The 19324-nt window shown below is 45.6% G+C and overlaps 1 protein-coding gene across 1 annotated transcript; it reads left to right on the top strand.

Annotated features, from left to right (window-relative positions):
• The first annotated feature begins 13635 nt into the window (after positions 1–13635).
• On the top strand, positions 13636–16039 carry SLPI (secretory leukocyte peptidase inhibitor). Its single transcript, NM_001113171.2, is given in 4 exon segments — positions 13636–13738; positions 14448–14609; positions 15096–15245; positions 15820–16039. Coding segments are annotated over 3 exon segments (393 nt in total). The 5' UTR covers positions 13636–13656; the 3' UTR covers position 15245; positions 15820–16039.
• Positions 16040–19324: the final 3285 nt, after the last annotated feature.

Below are 19324 nucleotides of genomic sequence, written 5' to 3'. Positions count from 1 at the left end.
TGTGATGACACATTAGTATACAAAAATATAATTGCATACTTACACAGCAAAAACAATTAAATATTTGAAAAGGGGAGAAGATCCTATGTTCACAGTAATGGTAAAATCGATAGCTACCTAAAAATAAACCAAAGCAAAGTTTGCAAAAATTATATGAAGATAATAAAACTTCTTTTTCAGATAATAAAACTTTATTGAATGACTTAAACAGGCCTTAGATAGAGTGATGCTCATTGTTTTTATACTTGGGAAGACTGGCTGTGGTAAATATTTTGGCTGCCCCCAGTTATTTACAGCTTTGATGTAATCGTGATGAAAATCTTGACAGGTTTTTTAAGGACCTTGAAATATTGATTCTAAAATTTATGTGGTAGAGTAAAAGTGTAAGAAAAGCCACAACCATTCTGAATAAGTAAAACAGAAAAGAAGTATGCCACAAAGCACCAAGATATAAAAAACATATGTGTCAATTAAAAGAGGACCAAAGAAGACTGGTTTGACAGTGGACAGACTGAGTGAAAACACCTAACAGAGTGCAGAGACACATCCATCTCTAAATGAAAACTTGGTACAAAATAGATACAGTTTTATAAATTAACAGGAGTTCAGTGTAATGGGGGAGCAACTGGCATTCCATATTGGAAAAAACATTGAAACAAGATCCCTAGTTCAAACCTTCCACAAAAAAATAAATTCCAGATATATTAATGACGAAATGTGGAAAGCAAAACTTTTAAAACCATTTAAACATAAAGGATTGTTCTCAGGTGAGGATGGTTTGTTTCAAATTGCCATAAAAATCACAACTCATAAAGGAAGGGGGGTGATATTGACTGCATCAAAATAAAAAAATATCCTTTTATAAAGATGACACCGAGGACAAAGTTATGCTAATTGATGCCACTCTCTGGAGCTCATTCACCATTTGTGCATGAGGTTCATCAAGTGCACAAACTACAGAGGTGATCCTCCCAGGGGTTCTCTCCTCTGACCCCCAACTTTGGACAGATGGCATCATCCCTAGGCAGCCCTCTGCCAACCTCATCCAAAGTGTCCCCTCTTCCCGTCACGTTATACAGGAGGCCACCTCTGAGCCTTATCTTTGCTGTTGGTAAAATCTGATGACTGTAGCACCTGTTCAATACAATGTCATGAGGTTTGGAAACGATAAATCAGGCAAAGCATTGCCTGGCAAGTAACAAGTGCTCAATAACAGCTATAATTAACTAAAGGAGCATATTTATTAAGTGAGGGAGTCAGGGGGCACCTGGGTGGCTCAGTTGGTTGAGCGTTTGTCTTTGGCTCAGGTCGTGATCCCTGGGTCCTGGGTTAGAGCCCCACATCCGGCTCCCTGCTCAGAGCCTGCTTCTCCCTCTCCCTCTGCTGCTCTGCCTGCTTGTGCTCTCTCTCTCTCTCTCTCTCTGTCAAATAAAAAAATAAAAATAAAAATCTCTTTTTTAAAAAAGTGGGGAGTCAGAATTTAAAAGCAGGTCAGTCTAACTCCAAAGTCTGTGATCTCGGGCAGCCCCAGTGGCGCAGCGGTTTAGCGCCGCCTGCGGCCCGGGGCGTGATCCTGGAGACTTGGAATCAAGTCCAACGTCGGGCTCCCTGCATGGAGCCTGCTTCTCCCTCTGCCTGGGTCTCTGCCTCTCTCTCTATGTGTGTGTCTCTATGAATAAACAAATAAATCATAAAAAAAAAAACCAAAGTCCATGATCTTTTAATGGTAGTCCTTGGAATCAAGCAGAAGGACTTAGAAGTTGGTCATTTGGGGGATGTTTCCCAGGAGCCTCGGGTCTGCATCCACTTGCTCTGGAGTTTTCATGGCTCATTTTTACTCCAGTATAGCTGACAATCGCCTCGTCTCCAATGCTTGTTCTTCTCCCCAGCATTTTACATTGTAAAATAAACACACATTCAGAAAAAGTACATAAAATACGAGGATAACTTAGTGGGTAATTAGAAGGCAAATACGTGTGCCACCACCACCAAGGCCACATTGGTTTTCAGTCTGGTTTCTCAAGCCCCCAGACTGCTTCTTTATGGATGGGTCACAAAGCTTCTTTTCTGTTGGTCACAGAGTAAACAGATGATATCCAGGCCCTGTGGGACAAGTGGGAGAAACTCCTGGTCTGAAATCTGACACTGTCACAAATCATTTCTAGCGTGGCAAGGTCTCAGATGCTCCCTGGCTTCTACTTCAGATTCAGACATTTGCTGCCCCTTCTCCCAGGCCGCTGCCGGCCTCTCCACCCCCCTGGGGTCTCTAGCCCTCCTTTGTGCTGAGTTCTTTTCTGAGGAAAACTACCTTTCTCAGTTTCCCCAGCATAACAAAGAAGAATCCATCCTGGGTAAAGAGCAAGAACTCAAGACAAGGGAAAGCATCCAAGACCCAGCTTGCTCTGGATGCCTGGACGTGGTGACTCTCCCTTGTTCTCACCCCTTCTCAGCCCCTTCCTGCCCTACATTTGTGTGTTTTTTATTTTCCTTTCCAAACCTCCCACAACCACTACCACACCTACAGCTAGCCAATCTCCTGGGGCTTCTGGCCTTAGGGTTCTTCACTTCAGGAAAATGAAGACTAGGGAGGACTGGAGATGAACAGATAGCCACTGGTGGCCTCTTCCTGGGTTCAGTCATTCATTTACTCAGTGGTTCATTCATTCATTCACTCATTCAGTTGTTCTTTTTTTTTTTTTTTTTAAGATTTTGTTTATTTATTCATGAGAGACACAAAGAGGCAGAGAGGCAGAGAGAGAGAGGTACAGGGAAGAGAAGCAAGTTCCATGCAAGGAGCCTGATGCAGGACTTGATCCCAGGAGCTGGGATCACACTCTGAGCCAAAGGCAGATGCTCAGGATCACGCCCTGGGCTGAAGACAGGCGCCAAACCGCTGAGCCACCCAGGGATATCCAACATCAGTTCTAAATGAGACCTTCATCTTCTCCTCGTTCAATTTTCTCATATACATGTGGAGAAACTGAGGCTCAGAGAGCCATCATGTCCTGACCAAGGTCACCCAATGGGTCAGTGACAAAAGCTCTAGAATCTGGAAGTAGACTACGTTGATCATTAACTGGAATAAGATCTTTCAATATATAATAATCTCAGTCGGTGGAAGACCTGATATCTTTTTGTGAGCTCCAGTGTGTGTGTGTATGTGTGTGTGTGTGTGTGTGTGTTTCTGTGTTTAGTGCCAAGATTTGAATCCAGACTGGAGTGCTTGCTTCGGCAGCACATATACTGAATCCAGATTGGGTTAACTCTGATGTTCATGCATTAATCCACTATACTGTACTGTCTCTGTGTCCTATTAACTTTTGTCACCCCAGGGCCAGCATGGTGCCTTGCTTGCAGTGGGCACTCAACACATTTTTTTGGGTGAGTGGATGAATAAATGTCCTTAAGACTCCATAGTCTTACAGGGTACAGGGTATAGGAAGAGATGACAAGGGATGGATGGAGAAGATGGAGTAAGAATCTGGACTCCAGATCAGGTCAGGAAGGGTGTGGCCAAATAAAGAGGCTCTGGTAACCAAATTCAGAGAAACTACGTCTCACGTATATTGACTAGTTTACCTGTGACTATGGATAGGTCACTTCTCTCTATCTCTTCACCGTGTCCCTGATTCCAGATCTATCCCCTTCTCAGTCTGGGTCATTCACTGGTTTTCTCTTTCTTTTTCTTTCATGATCTTTGACTAGCTGTCTCTGCCACTAACTCTCAGTCTGCGAACTCTGTTCTCTAACTTTCTCCCATCTCTTACTCTGTGCTGCTCTGTTTCTTCGGCTCTGTGAGTCTCTGATCTTCCCTACATTGAAACCACCAGCTGTGAGCCCTGTACTCATCCTCAAGCACCATTTCTCCTTTCATCAGGGTAACTGGCTGGTTGTCACTGCTCCTTCCCCGGAGTCCTGAGGGTCCCAAGAGTTGGCCCTTCTGTTTGAGGATGGCCGTCATCTCCCTCTCACTCTGGGAAGTATGTCCTGAAGTTCAGGGTCAGGAGGAATGATTTAGCTTCAACGATCCCCTGAATCTTTGGTCTGCCTTTCCAGACTCTGGCTTCTTCTTCCCAAATGCCTCACCCTCAGCTACCAGAGCTACAAGAATTGCTGGAGAAGCAAGAATATCATAATGATATTTGTGGCCACAAAGGCGAAGATCCTCCAAAATTCTAGGCTTAGGTGATTAGATTCTGATTGAGCCAAGAGGGACCAGGAAGGCCAGGGCCTGAGGTCAGAGAATCTCACAGCATGGAGGGTGGGCTGGGTGTAGGGAGGGAACTGGCTTTCTCTCCTGGGTTTGCAAACCTCAGTCTGTCCCTCCATGGTCATCAGTCAGTCAGTAAACCCACCACCCAGCCACCCAGACCCTCAGTGTCCCAGGCAGCCTGCCAGCCAGATAGGCTCTGGTGCTGACAGGTGGCCCATCCTGCTTCCAGGAGTGCAGAGAGCCAGCCCTAGGGCTCAGGTGGGTGCTGGATGGATGGATGTCCATCCCACTACCTCTACCCCCTAGGTGGCAGGGAGGTAGCTGGCTCCTGGAGTATCTGGTGGCTATGAGGGCATCTGGTTTCTAGCCCGTGGCTTTGCTCTCTCTAGTTGAGGGGAAGCCTGGAGAGTTTTCAGTGGTGCTTTTCCAGGAAGGGAGTTCATCATCCCAGCTTTGAGGAAAGGCCGGTCAGGGTCAAGGATATTTTAGGTGCCACAAGGAACGTGCAGCAAAGCAATGTACTCCTCCCATACGTCAGGAGGAATGTTGTGAGGACAAGGTCTGGTTTAGGTCATCAAACTTTTAATTCATGCAACTGGTGGTCTCAGTGTCAGCATACCCCAGACCCACGGGCAGGGAGTTGCCCAACCCCTCACCCCCCAGCAAGCCTTCTCCCTATTCTCTCCGCCTTTCCACATCACTCTTGTTTGCTGTTTGAGAGCCTCAAGGATCATCTGGCCGGTGTTTCTATCTCGGGCATCTCCAGGGCATCTCCAGCCTGGGTCTGGGAGTGAAGGGACCAGGATGAGGCCACACATTGCTGAATTCTGAAGACTTGCTGTGCCGCTGACTTGCTACGATGTCATCGTGGGCAAGTGGGCTTACTTCTCTGAGGTTCCCTCTTCTTTGCCCTAAGATGGGCTGCGAAAGTACTTGGTTCCCCGTGAGACTCTGTATGCATCATGTCCATTTCTAGAATTATTCTCCAGGAAGGTTGGGCCCTCTAGCTTCTGAGTATGGTGGCTTCTAAGGCCCAATCCTGGCTGAAGTCCTAAATTTGTCTCCTTTAGGGATCATCTGTTCCAATGCTCAGATCTTACAAATGTGGAAATGTGGGGCCCAGAAGAAGCAGAGGTCCTGCATGGAGTGAAGGATTCCAGCTCAGTCTCTTGAGGACCGCAGGGCCCTGGGGGCCAGATGATGCTGTCAAGTGCAGGTCCTCCGTCATCTCCAGGCCCCCTACTCTGTTTGGGTCACCAAGATGCTCTCTACTGACCTCAGGCCTGGACATGCAGAGCCCTCCAGCTGCAGCGACCCATCACTCATCTGAGTGCCAAATCCACCCAATATCCTGCCACCACCTGGCAGGGTATAAATTTTCCTCATTTATAGAACAGTGACTCATTTTCCTCAATTGTAAAACAGGACCACATCCACATTTACTCAGTACCATGTGAAAATTAAATGTGATAAAGCATGCAAAGCACATAACACTGTTTCTCCCTCAATAAATCTTTCCCAGTAAATGTTTGGGATGGTGACTGCAATTGCTCAAAGCTATAATACAGCTCTTAAGAGGTGAAGCCAGGATCAGTCCCAGGTCTGATTTCGGAGTCTGTAACATTTGCAGGAGCCCATACTCCGCTCCACATGATTCTAGTGATTTGAGGAAATGTTTTCCCAGGCTGCTTCTAGCTCCACTCCAGGTTTAAAAATTCAGTTTTTCTTTCCCTCGTGTCTTCCACAGCTTGCTCTCGGTTACTAAATGTCCAACACCTGTTTTCTTTGTGTCTTCCCAGACCCATAAGCATTTCCTCAAAGTAAACCACTGCCTCTGATTCATCAGCCTCACAGGAAATGGTGTCTTCTCCTGAGGAGATATCAGCCTTTGAAGGAATAAATTGCAGAGCCCTGACCTATTCAGCAACCATCTCTTAGAGGGTATACAGGAAGACACTTGAGATCTACCCTTGTTGGTTGGCTCTTTCCTCCAACCGCATCTTGGATGGATGGCCATTTTTCACCTTTGCCTGGATTCCCCTTAACCTGGGAACTCCCCACTCATTCACATTTGAGCCTAAAAGAACAGTTCATTTTCCCCAGTGTGTCAGGAATACGAGTGGCTGGGGAAAGGAAATTCAAACCTTGTAAAACTCAAACTTTCTTGGGTGAAGAAACGCTACGAAGGAAGTGGCCAGGCCATTTTTTCCTCTCTAAGGCGTGCAGAGATCGGGCTGCCACATCTGTCACCCGTGGATCTCCAGAGGTGACTGACATGCCCCGCCCTGCCCGTGTTCTAATTTCTTCTTTCTATTTCAGCTCAGTGGTGTTCTTTCCTGAAATTCTCACCACCTCGTCTGGCTGCTTTCCCAGGCCCCTGGCTTGGCCTCTCCCTTCCCGTTCAATCATTATTGCATATGGTGTATGTTTTGTTGGAGGGAGTATTTCAAGTTAAGTTATAAAGGCAACTGCAAAAGTCAGAACCAGGGCTGTGACTCCTGGGGTGTGTGTGTGTTGATGATCTGGAAGGAAGCAGGGCGGCATTGTTTCTTACAGAGTCACAGTATCAGCTTGGGACAGATGGAGATACTGAGGCCCTAGAGAGCCAGTGGCTGCCTCATCCGTACATGAATGAGACATGAGAAACTGGTCTCTTGACTTCTGGATTCTGAAAGGGTTTTGGTTTTGAGACTGAGAAAGATAATGACATTTAACTAAAGGCAAAGATGCTGTTTGCTGTCAGTAGGGAGCTCAGAAACATAGCTCCCTTAGACATGGGTAATGCGGGCACCTGCCCGGGCCTTGCACCTCATGGGCCTGTGTTTTAGAGCACCTTCCTCAAAATTGTCTGTGTTCCTTCCACTGCCTGGGGCTAGCTGGGCTGACAGTGCCTTTGGGATGGAGCACCTCCTGCCTGGCCTGAGACCCGCATGTACTTTGCTTCTCCTTTCTCTCTTTGCTGCTCTGTCCCATTTTCTATGCTCCCTCACTGCTGACATCCGGGGCAGTCACCCTAGCTGACTAGGGCCCTAGAGATGCTTCTGATGGACCAGATTTTGTTGTTGTTGTTTTTTAAAGATTTTTTTTATTCATGAGATACAGAGAGAGAGAGAGAGAGGCAGAGACACAGACAGAGGGAGAAGCAGGCTCCCCACAGGAAGCCTGAATCAGGACTCCATCCTAGGATCCTGGGATCACAACCTGAGCCAAAGGCAGACGCTCAACCACTGAGCTACCCCAGGCATTCCAGCTGTTGTTCTTTTTATCTCTTATTGATATGTGCTCTCCCACAGGAGCCATGCCTCAGGATGAGGAACAGACATTTCCTGTGCAAATGGATTGTGCCTCTCACTTCCCCCATGAGCCCCTGTAGGATTGGCTATCTGAGTTGTAGGGCCAAGGGCAAAATGAACATTGGGCCCTTTGATCAAAAGCGGAGTGGGGGAGTGCCATTAAAAGCGTTAAAATACCCCTATCCAAACAAAAAACTCCCCACTTTTCCCTTTCTTCTGTGATTGGTCATGGCATTTTTATTTGCTTCATCATATTGTTCCTCTCAGGGATATACACAGGGAGAGATTGTGGGCTCTCATGGGCGCCCTGTCCGTGGGAAGGTCCCACCAGCCACAAGGCCCCCTTCTCACTAGCTGCCCTGGTGGTAACCACAAAGAACAATCTTGGAAGCAGGAGTTGGAAGCCAGTATGAAGGGGCGGCATAATGGATGGTGCAATCTCAGGGCAATGGTGCAACTGGCATCGAAGAGATGATGTTGGGGGCACCTGGGTGGCTCAGTCGGTTGGGTGTTTGCCTTCGGCTCGGGTCATGATCTTGGGGTCCTGGGATTGAGCCCCCTGTTGGGCTCTCCACTCAGCAAGGAGACTGCTTCTCTCTTTCCCTCTGTCCCTTCCCACCATTTGTGTATTCTTTCTCAGATAAATAAATATAATCTTAAAAAAAAAAAAAGGAAATGATGTTGGAAATGCAGAGGGAAGGGGCTTGTATTGGCCAGGGCTCTGTGGAGGTGCAAAAACAATATAATATATGTGTATGTTAAATATATAATATTACATAGTGTATACATGATTTACATGATACTATTATATGATAGATAGATAGATAGATGTAAGAAGAGAGAAAGAGAGAGAATGAGACATTCATATCAAGGAATTGGCTTATGCAATCCTGAGGCCTGGCAAGTATGAAACCCTCAGGGCAGGCTAGAAATTCAAGTAAGAGCTAATGTTGCAGTCTTGCACTTGAATTCTGCAGAACAGCAGGTTGCAAAGTCAGGCACGCTTTCTAGGTTTCATTCTCAAGGAACATTCCTTTATTCAGGAAACCTGTTTTTGCTCTTAAGGCCTTCAACGGATTAGATGAGGCCCACTCATACTATGGAGGGGAATCTGCTGGGCTTGATGTCTACTGATTCAAATGTTTAATCACATCTAAAAAATGCCTTCACAGCAATACCTGAACTGGTGTTTGACCAAACAACAAGGCAAATTAATCACCACAAAGGTCTACATTGTTTTAATACAGACAATATAAAGCCTTGGCACTCTGGGTCATAACAGAATTGCATCCTTCCTTGTGCTGGGAGATCTGAAACTAGTCACATCTGACTATACGGAACACAAAGAGCTGGTTTCTGGACTTGTGGAGGGAGAAACAATGCCTGGAGACTGAGGGAACTTCACATACTCTCCTTGGACAACAAGCAAACACCCCTTTCATTATTCCAAATCCTCTTGGATATATATAAAACAGTATTTTTTCTAAGATTTTGTTTTTATTTTTAAGTAATCTCTATGCCCAAGGTAGGGGCATGGCAAAAAAAAAAAAAAAAAAAAAAACAAAAACCACAATCAAGAGTCACACTCTGCATCTACTGAGCCAGCCATGCCCCCCTATAATGTTTTTGAATCAATTTGTTTCTAGAGACAGAGGGCCCTCAAGAAATACTTGCCCAGATCCTTCCCCCAACAATGCATCCTAGAAGCAGCTCTGTCCTGAAGGCTCAGTTGGGCATTTAGTGGGGCAGAGCAGGCCGGGTCTGGACCCGAGGTCTGGGGCTGTAGTGCCTCCCTGTGTGCCAGTGTACATGGTGCTGACTGTAATAAGAACCATGTCTGCCATTCTGAGAGACAAAGACACTGTGCCGAGTGCTTGCCAAATACCTTTCACTCACAGCAATGTAGGAGAAGCCAATGCTACCCGAGGAAACAGGCTCAGAGAGGTTGCATGACTTTCTTCCAGCCCAAGGAACTCTGACTCTGCTTGGGTTCTTAATGACCATGTAGTATTGACTCCATGTGTCTCCTTCACTGAAGCCTCAGGGCTTAGCCTCACACCTGGATGCAGGAAGAATTCATTAAACCATTTTTTGTGTGAAGGCGTTTAACAAATGAGTGAATCTGTAGTATTTAGGAGAAGGCAACAGAGGGTGTGTGAAGCAGACTTAGTGAATCCATCTCAGGTTGAGATGGGGTCAGGAGGGGTAGAGTCCGACATCAAACAGGTTCTGGGGATCAACATGGGAGGAACCAGCTTTAGTAAATCTCGGTCTGGTGCCATGTAACTAACTCATTATGCGGCTCAGGGCTTGTACCTGCCCCTGAGGACCTCAGTCCCTTACTGCAAGCTGGAGATTTGGTCTAGATCAGGAGTCAGCAAACATTTTCTGTGAAGGACTGGAGAGTAAATATTTTAGGCTTTGCAGTAAGTTTAGGTGGCTGCCATAGCTACTCAACTCTGCCATTTGTAGTGGGCAAGTAGCCCCAGAATACATAAATGAATGAATGTATGGCTGTGTTCCAATAAAACTTTATTTAGAAAAAACAGGCAGCTGTCTGGATTTGCTCTGGGGGCTGTCGTTAGTTGACCCCTGGTCTAGATGACCTCTGAGATAGCTTTTAATCTTAACAGTCTGTGATTTAAAGACTTAGAACTTAGAATGGTATGAAGGACAAAAATGATCACACCATGTCATCCTCCAATGGCACCCAGAGCAGACATTGCTAATGGATCACAGGACTGCTTTCTTACAGGAAAGGAGTTGGCTTTTATAATCAATCACAGATGGAGAATTCCATCTGGAGCATTCTCCTCTGCACCCTTTAAGATGCAAATATTTAGAAAATTCCAGACACTCTCTTGAGTGTGGCGTTGAGGACGGTAGGAAGTATCAGAGAGTGGGAAATGTGACAGTTTCTCCCACTCGCTCTCTCTCTTTTTTTAAAGATTATTTATTTATTTATTCATGAGAGACACAGAGACAGAGAGGCAGAGACACAGGCAGAGGGAGAAGCAGGATCCATGCAGGGAGCCCGAAGTGGGACTTGATCCCAGGACTCCAGGATCACGCCCTGAGCTGAAGGCAGATGCTCAACCGCTGAGCCACCCAGGCATCCCTAGTTTCTCCCACTCTCATCCCCTCGTGTGAGGGAAATCAAATTCTCCCTGAGGATGGAAGTGAGAGCCCAAATCCTGAACCTAAACCAGGGTGTCTGAGCTGACAGTGTTATTACCCATGGGTGGAAGTCAGACCTTCCAAATCTCTCTTGCCCTCCTGAGCTTGAGCTAGGAGTGGACACCTGGCACTTACCAGTTACCCAGTGCACTCTAATTTTCTTCTTTTTCTTTTCCCACCAAATGTGAACCGTTGAGGGATTTCTGCACAGCCAGATCTGTTGTCAGTTGACTGTTGGAGAATACCTTACAAATTAGTTCCTGTGTAGCCATTGTTGCATGATAATGCTTGACTCTTTCACATCTATTTGAATTTCCACAAACCTTCACTTTGAGGAATGAATGAGGAAATCCCAAACATCTGGAAGTCACATGATATAAGGGGTTGGGATGTGCAGTTAGACAAGTTTGGGCTGAATTTTTGGCATGATGATCACTTTCTTGATAATTAGAAGCACTCTCTACAGATGGGGTAACACACAGAATAAGTTTAATATATGGCAGCCATATATATATATAACTTATCTCAGGAGTTCTGTAGGGGATTTTGGGGTAGGAAGCATCCCTCTAGTATCTCCAATTGCACACTATAACTACATATTGATTCTGGTGGCCAGGGAGCTCTTTGCACCTTTGTCTCAGATTCATTTCTTTTTTTTTTTTTTTTTCTTAAAGATTTTATTTATTCATTTGACACAGAGAGAGATCACAAGCAGGGGGAGCAGCAGGCAGAGGGAGAGGGAGAAGCAGGCTCCCCATTGAGCAAGGAGCCTGATGAGGGGTTCAATCCCAGGATTCTGGGATCATGAACTGAGCTGAAGGCAGATGCTTAACCGACTGAGCCACCCAGGTGCCCCTCAGATTCAATTCAGTGTTCTCAGTTGTAAGGGATATAATTCATTTGTTCTTTTTAAAATATTTTATTTATTTATTCATGAAAGACGTACAGAGAGAGCCAGAGCATGGGTAGAAGGAGAAGCAGGCTCCCTGCAGGGAGCCTGATGCAGGACTTAATTCCAGTACTCCAGGATTATGACCTGAGCCAAGGCAGACACTCAATCACTGAGCCACCCAGGTGTCCCTCATTTGTTCTTTTTCCAGCTCTTCTATACCCATAATCTCACAATTCTCAGAGGGGCTGATTTGTTAGTATCATCCCATTGCACAGTTGGGAAGACTGAGCTCCAAAGAGATTTGCTGTGGGTAGAGTTCTTCCTTCTGCACCTTTTTGTTTGATAACTGTTTTTAAAATTTAACTCATTAAAAAAAATTTTAAGTAACCTCTACACCCATCATGGGGCTTGAAGTCATGACCCTGAAATCAGGAATCACATGCTTCACCAACTGACCCAGCCAGGCGCCCCTATTTGACAATTGTTTAGTGAGCGCTTTCCATGTATCAGGTATGGACCAGGCACTGGAGACAGAATGGTGTCAATATTTCAGGAAATAAATGTCTGTTGGTTGAAATGTCACCTGAACTTTTGAGAAGGAAATTGCATTGAGCAATCAGCAGAGAGTTTCACAATCCCTGAGAGTCCAGGAATGTGAGAATTAGTGGGGCCTTGCACAAGGTCTTAGCGGAGAGTTCACATCTGTGGCTTTAGCTCCAGATCTAAGTATATTCTTTGCAGCTGGCCTCTTCTTGCCCTCTTCTCCCACCAGGCTTATGGGCTTGGGGCCCCCACTACATTCATGGTTCACACTGACATGAAATGGTCATATGAGATGGCCTCCTTTTTAAAAAAATTTAAATTCAATTTAATTAACTTACAGTTATTAATTTCAGAGGTAGAATTTAGTGATTCATCAGTTGCATATAACACCCAGTGCTCATTACTTCAATTCAGTGCCCTCCTTAATGCCCATCACCCAGCTACCCCATCCTCCTGACCCACATCCCCTCTAGTAACCATGTTTATTTCCTAGAGTTAAGAGTCTCTTATGATTTATCTCCTTCTCTGTTTTTGTCTTATTTTATTTTTCCTTCCCTTCCCCTATGTACATTTGTTTTGTTTCTTAAATTCCACATATGAGTGAAATCACATGGTATTTGTCTTTCTCTGACTGACTTAGTTCATTTGGCATACTACCCTCTAGTTCCATCCATGTCATTGCAAATGGCAATATTTAATTCTCTTTGATGGCTATACACACACACACATATATAAAGAAGATAGATATATAGATAGATAGATCCATTGATGGACATCTGGGCTCTTTCCATAGTTTGCTATTGCAGACATTAGTGCTATAAACAGGGGTGTGTATATGCCCCTTCAAATCATTATGTTTGTATCCTTTGGGTAAATATCTATTAGTGCAATTGCTGGGTCATAGGGTAGCTCTATCTTTAATGAATCTCCATAGTATTTTCCAGAGTGGCTGCACCAGCTTGCATTCCCACCAACAGTGTAAAGTGTTCTGCTTTCTCTGCATCCTCGCCAACATGTGCTGTTTCCTGACTTTCTAATTTTAACCATTCTGATCGATGTGAAGTGTTATTCCATTGTGGTTTTGATTTGTATTTGCCTGGTGCTAAATGATGGTGAGCATTTGTGTGTGTGTGTGTCTGTTGGCCATTTGTATGTCTTCTTTAGAGAAATGTCTGTTCATGTCTTCTGCCCATTTCTTGACTGGATGTTTTATTTTTTAGGTGTTGAGTTGGTACTTTCTTTATAGATTTTGGTTACTAGCCCTTTACTGAGATGGCCTCCTTAATAGCCTGGTGACATCTTCCAAGCCACTCTCTTCCATTTCTTCCCTGGCAGTTACTGTTGGCCTCACGGTCTTGGCTAGGACAGAAAAGAACTGCTGTCTCTCTGGTATTAGCATTGCTGATCTCACCTAGCTTCCTGTGTGGTGCGATCACAGCTGGGAGGGGCCAAAGAAATTCTGTTGGGGCCACACCCCCTAGCAAAAATATAAATGATGAGGCTTGGCGTTGACCTTCCGAGCCACACGACGTCTCATCATGCAGTCCAGCAGCCTCTTCCCCCTCATGCTTCTTGTCCTGGGAACCCTGGTGCCTTGGACTGTGGAAGGTGTTGGAAATGGTAAGCTGAAGCCCCTCTGGCACAATCTTGGCTATAGGGCAGAGGTGATGGGGGCTCCTGGTGGTGTGGGGATGTCTCCTTCTAGAGGCTCTGATCTCTCAGTTTAGTTTCAAGAGACCTCCCTGAGGGTGGGTTCATGTCCAGCTAGGCTCCAAGATCTGTGTCGGCTTCTGAGTATTGGGATGGGCTCTTATACTGGTGTCCAGTCAGCCCGGGCCCCACTCCCTCTGTTCTCATCACCCCGCTCTCTTCATCTTGTCTGTCCCTCTGCAGACACCAGTCTCTGGCTCTGATTTCTTGTCTCTCTGTGCCAATCTTTCAGTTTCTGTGTCTCTGCCTCTGGCTCTAGCTCTCAAACTGTCCTGTTGGCTCTATTTACCTTTGTCTCTCTCCATCTCCCTCCCTCCCAGACTGCTTCTTTGCCTTTGCAGAGCTTTGTTTTCCCTGGGGCAGGAAATGTTGGCTGGGAGCCCTCTGCCCTTTGCCAAGGCCCAGGAACTTTTTCTGCCCTCATGTGTGGTTTAATCTGCCCTCATGTGTGGTTTAATCAAGCCTCCACGCTGTGGAGGTCAGGCAGGCATTTCCCTCTGGACTTTGTGGACAGTTGCATGAGTGAGGGTCTCTCCTGGAGTGTGGTGCTTTGTCCAGGAATCATGATGGCTACTTAGCACCCAGCTCCTTCCTCAACTCTTGACATTCTCTTCAACAGCGTGGAAAGCTGGACTCTGCCCTTCTGTACCACCTGATCGGTGCCTTTCTGGATTTGAGAAATTTGAGTGCCGGAGTGACTGGCAGTGTCCGGGGAGGCAGATATGTTGCTCTCATGCTTGTGGAATCAAATGCTTGGATCCCGTTAATGTCTCCAACTCAAGTGAGGAGGTGGAAGGGCTGGCATGAGGGAGGGAGCCTGAGAATGCAGCACCTAAGGGGATAGGACTGGATGCTGGTCCTGCCAGGTCTCCTCCCTCCCAGGAATTGTTGAGTCAAATTTGGCAGCTGGTCAGGGAGTCACACTGCCCCAGACAGGAATTTACTCACCTAGCTGGTGAAGCAGATAGTCTGTCAGGAGGTCGGCTTTTTGAACAATAATCATCTGGTCATTCAGGTAAGCAGGCAGGTGGCAGGCATCCATCCAGTCAGCACCAGACAGCTGGTCACCTGTGTGGACAGGGGGCCTTATGTGAGAGGAGACCTGGATCCTCCATGAAGGGATACAGAGGCCCTGGGAAGGAAGAGGTGGTCATAGGAATGGAGAAGAGATGATTCTCCTTGAGTGGGTTGGGCTGGGTCTGGGTCCAGGAAGCAGGGGTGGTGCAGAAGGCACAAGGCCCCTTACCTGTGGCTCTACTCTCACCAGTTAGAATGAAGCCTGGCAGGTGTCCGGTGGTCTATGGCCAGTGTCTGATGCTCAATCCCCCCAATCACTGTGAGACAGACCGCCAGTGCGTGTCTAACTTGAAGTGCTGTAAGGGCATGTGTGGGAAAGCCTGTGTGGACCCTGAATAAGGTAAGGAGTGGCCTGGACCAACCCATCTGTCTTTCACCAGTCCTCTCTGTCCCAAGCCTGTGGCAGCCCTGGCATATAAGCTGGGGGACTCCTGATCCCTACCCTGAAACAGCCTCTGCCTGGCCCTCTCATCCTTCAAGGGTACTGCTCCCCAGGCCCCAGGGCCAGGATTTCTATGGGATCACTCATGACTTTGATTCTATTCCAACCCCTCTGGGTGAAGGCCCTGGGCAAGTGGTCCTCTGAGTCTTGGTTTCCTTATCTGTAAAATGGACATACTGAAATCGAAAGTGCTTTGTAAAGCACCATTTGTGCTAAATATTTATTATTAAGATCAACTTCAGCACGTTGTTTAGGGTCAGAGACCAAAAGATCAATGGACTTTGAGAGTAATCTGCTGAGTTTAGAGTCCCACAGTAAAATTGAGACTTGAACTCTGTCTCCTGACACCAAGACTTTTCAACTATACCACCACTTTGCTGTTTTCTCTGTCTTGGGGGTTACTTGGGGGAAGAAGAGGGAGATAATTTGGCTGGTCCCCATACTAAAACCCTGATCTGATTTTCTCCCATAGCCTGATACCTGCCATTTGGAAGAGTCTCTGGATTTCTACTCTGTGGTCTGGGAATTCTGTTTTCTGCTCCCAGGCTTGGATCACCGTGGTGGCATTCCATGGTGAAGGCTTGGTTTTACTACCAATATCTCCACTGGGGAAAGGCTTGGCACACTGTAGGCTTTCAGGAAATGCCTGTTGATTGATGAATAAATAAATGAGCACATTTCTTTTGTCCACATGCTTCTTGTAGTTTGTTGGATGGGAGGTGATGAGGGAATGTGTGGATATGAGGCCTCCTTCCTATACAGAGTGGAAGAAAGAGGCTTCAGGGGCAGACAGACATGAATCTACATCATGAGTCTGAAAACACTGGCTCTGCAATTTTGGACAAATGACTTTATCTCATACATCTTAATTTCTTTATCTCCAAAGTGGCAACAAAAATCACGTTCTCATTGTGTTGAGCATTGGAGTATGCCACATGTATGAAATGAATAGCAATGTTGCTAGGTCACAGCAGGCTCAAAAAATGGTGGATATTTGCCTTCTGTGGTGATTTTGAGCCTCCTACATTTCTTCTCTCTCCCTTGGGAGAGATTTCTTCTATCTTAAAGTAAATATTGAGCAGAACCACATGCACTGATTATCAATCCTGAGAGGGGACTCCAAACACTTCTGCCCATTGCATTTTGGTATTGGAGTCCCCAGGGAAAGCAACATGCTGCTGGCTAGTAACCACACAAGGATAATGGGTGTTGTTTGTTTGTTTTGTTTTTCACACAAGGATAATGTTCTTGACTCCATGGAGCAGAAAAGAGTAATAAGAACTGGACTCCCAGAACTCAGAGCAAGCAGGGAACCATGCTCCCCACTTCTCTGTGCTCTTTGGACTCCAAAGGAAGCAGAGAATTTAATTGGAAAGTGACATAGAAGGACAAAACACAACTGTAATTCAATAATTTCCTGGAAAATATCACTGATCTAAAAAAACATTCCACATTCTACATTCAGTCAATGTTCCAAGAGCAGCAACAGGATGTATTAACTTAACTGTTTAAGGGAAGAGGGAAAAGAGGGAGTGCCATCTTATTTATTTTGTGAGCAGGGTAGCCGCTCTCTGAGCTGCCTCCTGGATATCCTCATCTCTTGGGACTCCAGCCCTTGTGTGGCCCCTCCCATGGTTTTTCAAGATGGGTCTATGTGACCAACAAACTATTGCAGAGTGAGAGGTAGTTATGTCCTGATGAGATGAGTTAAGGATGGCACCTTCCATCTGGGAAGCATGTCCCCTCTCTTGGATCTTCTACTCTGGCAGGACTCAGTTGCCCTGTCAGGAGGACACTCAGCCATCTGTGGAGAGGCCATCAGGTGAAGAGACAAGGGTCTCTCAACAGCATGTGAGGAACTGAGCTCCACTGACAAACATGTGAGGAACCTTGGAGGCAGAGTTTCAGCCCCAGTCTAATCTTGAAAAGATTGCAGTCCCAGCACACAGTTTGATTATAACCTCATGACAGACCATGACCAAGAACCATCCAGTGAAGCTACTCTTGGCTTCCTGACCCTCGAACTGGGAGAAGGTGCTAAATATGGGGGACAATTTGTTAGGCAGCAATAGACATCTATTGCAATGTGAAGCTAGCAAAAGTCTGCTACTGCCACCAAATATGGGCAGTATAAGAAAAGATAATTATAAGGCAATGTCATTGTCTCTGAACAAGGTTGGGAACATCCTAAATAAACTGTTAAAATTAGAATTCATGAAGGTTTAAAAAGTTTTCATAGAAGTTCAACATGATTTTTTTCAAGACTTTATTTATTTATGTATTTATGTATTTAAGAGAGCGAGAACACAAGCAGGGGAAGGGCAGAGGGAAAGGGAGAAGCAGACTCCTTGTTGATCAAGGAGCCCAATGTGGGGCTCGATCTCAGGACCCCAGGATCATTACCTGAGCCAAGGCAGATGCTTAACTGACTGATCCACACAGGCACCCCTCTTTCATTCCTTTATGATGAGGAATTGGCTTGCACAGTTATGGAGGCTAAGTCCCATAATCTTCTGTCTGTAAACTGGAACTGTGGTGTAATGCAGTTCCTGTCTGAAGGCTTAAGAACTAGGAAAACTGATGGTGTACATTCCAATCCAAAGGCAGGAGAAAATGAGGTGAGATGTTCCAACTCAAACAATGAAGGAGGAAAAGAGATGTGGATTCCTTCTTCCTCCACCTTTTGTTTTATTTAAACCCTCAGGGGATTGGATGAGGACTACCCACACTGGGGAAGGGATTCTACTTTACTGTTCCACAGATTCGAATGTTAATCTCATCTGGAAACATCCTCACAGACATACCCATGAATAATTTTTAATCTGGGCATTTTGTGATCAGTCAAGTTGCCACAAGAAATTACCCACCACAGGCCCAGGCCATGTCAGCTTGGTACCCTGATGCATCCACTTAAACCATACTTAATCTCCAAAGAAAGACAATAACAAAGTCAGAATTCTGCCAAACATGATACAGTTATTCTTCATACAACCAAAAACACATTAACTCTTTTGCAAAAGAAGAGGTAAAGTCCTTGAGTGATGTTTGATCTCCTCCTTGATATCCTGTAACTTAAATCCTGTAATGTAAAATTAAGAAATACTATGATATAAAGTCTCTACAGCTTATGTTACATGATAAGGCAGTAAAAAAGACAGAAGAAGGAAAACACAAATGCATTCAGAGCAACGTAAGGAGGAAATCTCATAACAATTACAGTCCTCAGTCCTCATTTCTGGAACTGGTCATGTGGTTGTAGCTAGTATTTATAATTACCCTCTCCCACTACCCATTCTATATTCCTTTGCTTTCAGCAAGCACCTCAGCTGGTTGCAGTTCTTGGTCACCTGATAGGCTGACCCAAACCTTCATTCTTGAAAGGTTTGGGTCTTTAAGTTGCCTTGCTTGGATTGGGCTGTTGTGCTTTTCTAAAGACCTTACTCACAGAACATGACAATATTAAGAGGTGCCCTAAGAGATCTCCTGTATTCCAGACATACTCTTCCTTAACTTCCATTTTGTAGAGTTCTCCAACTTCCCCTTGGAAGTCAGGATCAGTCATCCTGGCCAACACTGTAACTCTCTTTTTTGCCTGTTGATTTAGAGGCATGAGGAGCCCAAAGTGGCCAGCTGGTAGTCTTAACTTCCAGTTCAGTGGAATCATTGTTGTGTCTCCTAGTAGAAACATTTCTTCCTTTGGAACTAACACCTCTAGGCCACCAGCACACAGAATCTTGAGAACAGGAAGCAAAAGTTTTGCTAATGGGTCACTAGGGGTGATCATGAGTAGTACCACCTCCATTTCCACTTCTTGATTCCTGAACTCATGAATCCTGGCTATGGGAGAAGCAGCATTATATATTAGGAACTGATTCAGAGCATATATAGCCTTCTGGAGAACCTTGCCCTGCAAAGTGCTGCCACCTAGCTGGCACTACAACTGAGTCTTCAAAAGGTCATTCTACTGTTCTATGAAG

Source organism: Canis lupus, chromosome 24 (assembly GCF_011100685.1).
Source record: "Canis lupus familiaris isolate Mischka breed German Shepherd chromosome 24, alternate assembly UU_Cfam_GSD_1.0, whole genome shotgun sequence".
NCBI lineage: Eukaryota > Metazoa > Chordata > Mammalia > Carnivora > Canidae > Canis > Canis lupus.
The sequence above is the reverse complement of the archived record's forward strand: the minus strand, read 5'-3'. Positions and strand labels throughout refer to the sequence as shown.